The 7471-nt window shown below is 36.3% G+C and overlaps 2 protein-coding genes across 2 annotated transcripts; one reads left to right on the top strand and one right to left on the bottom strand.

Moving 5' to 3' along the window:
* Positions 1-2198: 2198 nt before the first annotated feature.
* Positions 2199-5799, bottom strand: ATOEP16-4 (Mitochondrial import inner membrane translocase subunit Tim17/Tim22/Tim23 family protein). The gene is made up of 6 exons (XM_028081124.2): positions 5651-5799; positions 5523-5574; positions 5385-5416; positions 5265-5298; positions 5114-5181; positions 2199-2547 (listed from the first exon to the last, which is right to left on the bottom strand). Exons 1-6 carry the CDS (start codon positions 5720-5722, stop codon positions 2413-2415), a joined length of 393 nt encoding a protein of 130 aa, XP_027936925.1. The 5' UTR covers positions 5723-5799; the 3' UTR covers positions 2199-2412.
* A 314-nt stretch (positions 5800-6113) lies between these two features.
* Positions 6114-7471, top strand: LOC114191750 (large ribosomal subunit protein eL22z-like). Its single transcript, XM_028081125.2, has 2 exons — positions 6114-6404; positions 7188-7471. The coding sequence occupies exons 1-2, from the start codon at positions 6190-6192 to the stop codon at positions 7330-7332; spliced, it is 360 nt and encodes a 119-aa protein (XP_027936926.1). The 5' UTR covers positions 6114-6189; the 3' UTR covers positions 7333-7471.

Below are 7471 nucleotides of genomic sequence, written 5' to 3' on the forward strand. Positions count from 1 at the left end.
AAACCCAACCTACTCCTAAATTTGCCCCCATTTTATTGGTCCACCAAATAAGGGTCCAAGTCTTAGCCCTCTCTTAAAATGGGCAAGGGTTAGAGTTAGAATGGGTTTAACCCTACTAGAAGGTTTTAATTAATTCTTATATATAAGACCTTCAATTTGGGCGAAGTTCGAGCTGAGTTGTCTTAGGTTGAAGGGTCAATCCTTCAGCCTAGGATGACTCAACTTTACCCTTTACTTTTGGCCTAAGTCAACTTGAGTCAACCTTCAATTAGGATAGACTTAAGTTGACCTTCTGTCATTGTCAACTTGAGTTGACATTTAATCCTAACTAACTCGGCACGAATTTTGACTTGGGTCGCTTGACTTGGGTTGACCATCGGTTCGGGCTGGCTAGATTTGACATTTTGTCTAGACTAGCTCGACTTGACCTTCTAGTCTAGGATGACTCAGCTTGACTTTTTATCTTGGGTAGGCTCGGCATGACCTTCGATCTATTCAACTAGACTTGATTCTTCTATCTGATCGACTTGACTCAATTTTGTGGCCCAGCCGAGTCGGCTCAAACTCTATCAATCTTAGCTTGCCTTTAGAAAAAACCTGACTTGATCCCAACTTTAACGACCTACTTGACTTGGTCTCTATTCAACTTTATCTATCTTGATTTAAGACCATTTTGCGTAGACCAACCCAAGAGTTATTCCTTATTTATGGGATCGTTGTTGCTATTTTGACCATTTAAACTATTTCTTATGTGGATTTTTTTGGTCTTGTATGCTTTTTTTACTTTGACCCACGTGGGTTAGCACCAAAGCTTATGAACTTGACTAGATTGACATATGTAACAATTTGATAAATAGAGATTCAAAAATAAATCCAAAAGTTAAAGAGGATTTGGATAAACCTTGACACCTTTTCTATTAGGAGTTCTATTAATACCATTTGTGTTCACTAACGGTAACAAAGAAGTGACAAAGAAGTTATATAAACGGTTTATAACAGAGAGTAACAAAAAAGATCTCAATTTGTCGACTTAGAGAGTTTCCTTTGAGCAATGGATAATAATATTTTGATCCATTTTTTTACTCACTTTTAACTCACCACTTCCATCATTCTTCAATTATCTATTTTGATTTTTTTTAGTGGTGTGATGTGATGATATATGGGTGATTTGAGTGGTGAATTTAAAAGTGAATAAAAAAAATGGGTCAAAATATCATTATTTGTGCACAATGTCCTAGTAATTAAAAGCATCGATAGATTCCTTGAGCTAACTTCCAATATGAAAATAAACCCTTTTAAGAGTGGTTGTTGTGTAATGACAAATGGGTACAAATATAAGGTTTTGAACTTCCCCTTTTATATATGAGAATTTTAATCAGGGAGAATGAAATGCAGGAGTTTAGATTAAAAGTTTGAGAAAAAAATATGTTCATGGACAAGAAATAGTCTCATTTATAAGTGAGATATTATTAAGTTAGCGTGATCGTCTTTACCATTATTAATTTATATAAAGCATTGTAAAAAAAAATATGAAGCTTACAAAGTGAATTCTTATCAGGGAAAGGAATGGGAAATTCTTTAGGTGTGTTTGGTATAAAAGATGCGATGATTTTCAATAATATATACTCTTTGCAAAATGGGGTCGAAACTTGTTTCATCAAAAGGAAACATTAAAAGGGAAGATCTGTTATTTAAATACGGAACTAAAATCATTATATATTAATATTTAATTTAATATGTAATACATGAAAGATAAAATGTAAAAGAATCTCTATAATTGTCATCCAGGTAAAAATTATATATCTTTATACAATGTTTGGGATAATTCAAATAATGATTTTACATGAAACTAAAATCAGTACGTATACACAACTTTTACGAATATTTACTTCATGTGCTCCCAAATACATAAAGAAATCACCAGGTAACAAATAAATAATCAGGTAAATACTAAACATTGTTTCATCAATCGAAATGAAGAAAATAAAACTGTATTCAATTCGCTGTTAAAATGTTAGAAAAAAAAAGCATTAGTTATATTTTGTTTATCAAACTTAATCACCATTTTTATAATTTTTTTGCTAACTCTAATTTTAAATGTTCACTAATCCTTTCAAATCTTATAAATCTATAACAATGTTATTTTAATGATATAAATCCTAATATAAATTCATTAAATCTAAACTAAAAAACAATAATTATAAAAGTTTATTTTATAAAAAATCTGATAAGTAGTTATACTTATATTTTTTTTTAAATCCACAAAATTTGGTATCTTCTAAAATTTCAATACAATACATTCCTAAATATACAATATGCAAAAGTTGGCAAATACCGGAATTTTGCCTGTTGATGCAATTGGAGAAAATTACAAGTCTCTAATATTCTTAGTGGAGGCTACTAATATGTATTTTAAGATGTTCTGGAATAGTCGGCTGCAGCACAGAAAACAGAAACCAAACCAGCCATCCCAATCACCTGTGTCCAATTTCGCGTTCCAGCAGCAGCCGCAGCGCCAGCAACAGCACCACCAATCAAACCGTTGACCTGTCGAGGAAATTTAAAAAGAAAAGGAGGAAATTTAAAAGTAATTTCCAGCATATTATTGAACCATGTTCCACTTACATAGTTAATCACATCACAGTTGTTTAATGCCTACATATGCAACCATGCAAATAGTCCGGCACGCTTCCAAAACTATTATTTGTTTGGTTAAAATTATGAAACAGACCTTATTTCAACAGTTAGCTACGATTACAGCCTTCCTCAAACAGCTATTCAAAATAATAAGAAATCTGATTTCTTTTAGATTCTGGTTTTTTCTTTCAAAAACTTAGCAAAAACACCGAAATTGTTTTTTTAAATAAATAAATTGAAACAAATGAGATCCACAAGTCCAGATGGCCTCACGCATGCACATACAAAATTGACACATCTGCAAGAAAAGGGCTAGTAAAGTGAATTTGTTTCCTACCTCTGTATCAAAGGACAATGTTGTGGAAAGCTCGAGTAAATATGAACTAGGATATCACAATATCTGAAAAACTCTTTTATTAAGTAAAGAGTTAAATATGTTTTACTCCTTGATCTTGCACTACATGTGAAATTAAAAGTCTGTCAACTCTGAAATTTTGTGAACTACATACTCGTGAGCCAACAACATTAAGTATTTGGTGATGTGACAAACAGCATTGAAGCTAAAGGTTCTATTCCGGAGACCACATTGTTGTAGCCACTACCGTGGATCTAGGAACCGGCAGCGACGAGGCTTGATCTGGCGAAGGGTGAGATGGAGCATGCCCCGACGATGCAGGGACAATTTCTTGTGCAACATAATTTCTATATAATTAGCAGCTACAACAGTTTGCTTCCTGGGTGCTTGCCTTCCTGCGACATCATTTATGGTCCAGGGAACTTTTTGGGGTTGAGAGTGATGCCAGTGTAGCTGAAACTATTCAACACTATTCAACACCATTTACCAATCACCAAATGCTTAATGTTGTTAGCTCAGGAGGATGTCATCCATGGATTGATAAAGTATAGGGGTGAAATTGATCCAAACTTTTCAAGAGGGACAAATTCCAATGTCACATGTAAGTTTAATAAATAAAAACATATTTAATCTTTAAATTAAGTACAAAATGCATTAGGCGAGGTTTTAGTTGGAACATCCTATATATTGAAACTGAGGTGCTATGATTCTTCCTAGCAAGCAAAATATTTGTAAAGACACTAGAGCAAGGACCGATTTTGGTTTTGATGTTCAGGTAAGATCTTACTTGAACAATCGACAAGAGGATGTTAACAAATGCAATGTGATGTGAGACCAGAGATATATGCAATGTGAAACCCATAACAAAAAAGAGCTGTGCAAGGGCAGCAGAATATGAAATGTGAGACCAGCCTAGTCCTTGTCGATTTTACTATTGAAGTATTATATGTAAGATAGTAACGCAAACATTGGAGTTCATATTGAAACACAACCATTTCAATTGAAAATGGCACTGCATCTTCGGAATTGTCAGGCAAGTTGTATCAAAGTAGTACCCCAAATGTATCAATCAACTAAATTTTAAAAAGTAAAACTCAAGGTACTCACAAGATGTATCTAGGAATACTGCACATGTGCGACATTAATATTTTTTTGCCAATTTTGGACTACCTGGGCTGATCATCAGTCGGCCTACACCTATTCATCTTTGATTACTTGAGTGGAGTGTCTTTGCAGGTATACACCCTGTTTCCTTCATTCCTAACCTGGAGGGAAGCTCTCCGACATCACAAAGAAGTATTTGGGGCTGCCCATCAAGTCTATCAAAGAATAACTAGTTATAGATATCTAAACGCCTGACAAAACTGAAGGAATGTCTAAACCAATCGGAGCACTTCTATTTGCATTCCTAGAAGTGCACATACTATTTCCTTGTACTATCCTTAAAGAGCAAACTCCAAACTATGTGACGGATCTTGCATTGTCGGAAAAATTACGGGTCTAAGCTTCATTATGGATGAGAACAGAGCACTTTACTCTCTCAGGTGTCTAAAATATGTACCTAGGCATATTGTACATGTGCAACCTTAATATTTTTTGCCAATTTTGGACTACATGGGCTGGATAGGTAGGAACATTCATATCCCCGCCTACACTCATTCGTCTTTGGTTACTAGAGTAGATTGTCTTTGCAGACATCACAGTGCATCTGAATCCTAAACCATAAATCTTGATATTTATAAACTGTGAGAAAGCTCTCGGTCATCACCAAGCAGTGTTGAGATCACCCACCAGGTATAGCAAAGAAAAATTACAGATATCAACACAACTGGCATGACTGAAGCAACGTATAAACCAATCCAGCAAGAGAAGCATAAAATCATCATTCATTGTCGTTACAAGAAAAGCATAAACTCGATTTCCTGACATTATCATTAAAGAGCAAAATCTAAGCTTCATTACAGGTCTAGAATGGTTGAAAAACGACTACGCTGTAGTGTTGTGGCACCACTTGCATTGCACAGTTACAAAATCTATATTTCGTCATATGATGATTGAATATTTTCTTTATCATTTGGAAACTAAAGCGAAAGGCTCAAGAGAAAGAACGAGTGAACTAACCCAATCATTCCGTCCCCTGTATTTCTGAACCCCGCATCGCGTAATGCTGAAAACGCCGGCCACAACCCCTAAAACCCCAAATCAAGCAACGTTAACGCCACAATAAGATTCTTACACAGCCCAAACACCATCTTGAGCATAGATAGATTACCGCATCGAATCCCAAAACTGCGAACCGAGTTTGCCTGATATTAGCAAGCAAAATATGTCATCAATTAAAAGAAAACCCTACCACCAGCTTTCAAAAATTTGATAAAAGAAAATCATTTACCACATAAGAAGCTTTAGCAATGCCTGTTAGACCTGCACACATAAATGGATGGTCACGAATTAGCAATTGAAAAATATCGGAGGATCCATAGTAAGAAAAAAGCCGCATTAGTAGTCCCCACGTATAAAAGAAAATTACCCTGTTGACGAGCGTCGTAGGGACCAGAGCACAAGCCCCAGATTGCACCGGCCTGAAGAACAAATCAGAGTTTCTTTCATTAGGTCTATTCATTTTCTATTGAAACAAGGAGGAATAAAAGATGTTACCGCTCCGACACGAATTATAGCCTCGACGGCGAGGGAGGAGCACGGAGCGACGCCGTCCAAGTTTTCTTCCATTTTCTTTCCGTCGCCACGTAGGCGCGTAGAAGAGAACAGCTACGGAGGGGAACGTTTTAGACAACTGGGCCTGCTTTTTTGGATCTCGGCCCATTATAATTTTTTTCTGCCCAAGTATTTTTGGACTGGGCTTATAATAAACAGTTAAAACGGCAGGTGCTGCTGCCGTTTCACACCACATAAACCCTAGTTTATATAGGTTTCTGTGTTTGTGCGTCTGCTGGAATAGAACAGCAAGGGAGGGGAACGTTTTACACAACTGGGCCTGCTCTTTTGGATCTCGGCCCATTATAATATTTTTTTGCCAAGTATTTTGGACTGGACTTATAATAAACAGTTAAAACGACAGGTGCGGCTGCCGTTTTACACCATATAAACCCTAGTTTATATTGGTTTCTGTGTTTGTGCCTCTGCTGCTTATCACAGTCACGAGGGAGACAGTGTGCGTGTTAGAGAGAGGTGCGAAAATGAGCGGAGCCAAGGGGAAGAAGAAGGGAGCAAGCTTCGTGATCGATTGCGCGAAGCCGGTGGAGGACAAGATTATGGACATTGCTTCCCTCGAGAAGTTTCTTCAAGAGAGGATTAAGGTCGGCGGCAAGGCCGGTGCACTCGGCGATTCCGTTACTGTCACACGGGACAAGAACAAGATCACCGTTACCTCCGACAGCAACTTCTCTAAAAGGTTCATTCTTCTTCTTCTTTTTCTAATGTCCAATTCATCATACTGCTCTTGTATGCGTTTCCTTTCGTGTGAGTGGATTTTTAAACCGCAATAGCATTTATCAAAATCTTGGGGCTGTGTCTTTCCGTGTGGTTATTCATCGTTAGTTTATGTTACTGCTTATTTAGTTGAGATATCCTAATTTTGGAGAGATTAGATCTAGGACCCTGTTATTGACACTGAGATAAGAATACTAAGAAAAAGTGCTGAAAACTTAAGATAAAGCTTCATGTGTTTTAGGGTTTCTCGTCAAGTTTTTTAGCATATTCGCAAGTAATTTTGTACTGAGAGATTAGATAATGGGTATAATGTTGAATTTGGTAATAATGTTGTGAAGTGCTACAGTTATTTGTACGCTTATGATTTAACCGTGTACTATTCAAAAGGGTTTTTTTTTGTGCTTATGTTGTGAATAGTCACATTGTTTACCTGTTGTATGTACGCTTTATCCTGTTTGTATTATGAAAATATTGCCTTGACTTCACAAAAGGGATTACCTTATCATATCTTACTCTAAGCGACAAAGTTGTGGCTTGTCAGAGTCTTGTGAAGAAAAGGCTAACAAGCCTGAAGCCTCAGGCTTAACTGGGGATGTGAGTGTGATTAAGTATCTTTGATAGTATACTGTAATTTGGTTTCTCTTAAACCCTCGCATGAATTAAACTCTTCTTTGTAGTCCAATTTCTTTGGGTGCTAGTACTTTCCTTTTCTTTTTATATTTTCAATTCATCAAACCTTTCTCAGGTATCTGAAATATTTGACCAAGAAGTACTTGAAAAAGCACAATGTTAGGGATTGGCTTCGGGTGATTGCATCCAACAAGGACAGGAATGTCTATGAGTTGAGATATTTCAACATTGCTGAGAATGAGGGTGAAGAGGAAGACTGAAGATCCAATTCTCTGTCTTGAGTCATTTCCCTTAGGATTAGTAATTGTGGAGACTCTTTTTATAATGTGTTGTTTATTGACTTGTTACTGGTTGTTTAAATATTCCTGTGTTTAATTTGGAATCGACTTTATGCCTTCA

The sequence above is a fragment of the Vigna unguiculata genome, chromosome 7 (assembly GCF_037176805.1).
Source record: "Vigna unguiculata cultivar grain cowpea cultivar isolate G323 ecotype 2 chromosome 7, ASM3717680v1, whole genome shotgun sequence".
Lineage (NCBI taxonomy): Eukaryota > Viridiplantae > Streptophyta > Magnoliopsida > Fabales > Fabaceae > Vigna > Vigna unguiculata.

Bases quoted from the DNA above. Each gene is read 5' to 3' on its own strand.
- ATOEP16-4 (XM_028081124.2), bottom strand. From the start codon at position 5,722: ATGGAAGAAAACTTGGACGGCGTCGCTCCGTGCTCCTCCCTCGCCGTC. The intron at 5,575-5,650 runs GTAACATCTTTT...TTTGTTCTTCAG, and splicing joins CTATAATTCGTGTCGGAGCG to GCCGGTGCAATCTGGGGCTT. The intron at 2,548-5,113 runs GTTAGTTCACTC...TTTCCTCGACAG, and splicing joins ACAGGGGACGGAATGATTGG to GTCAACGGTTTGATTGGTGG.
- LOC114191750 (XM_028081125.2), top strand. From the start codon at position 6,190: ATGAGCGGAGCCAAGGGGAAGAAGAAGGGAGCAAGCTTCGTGATCGAT. The intron at 6,405-7,187 runs GTTCATTCTTCT...AACCTTTCTCAG, and splicing joins GACAGCAACTTCTCTAAAAG to GTATCTGAAATATTTGACCA.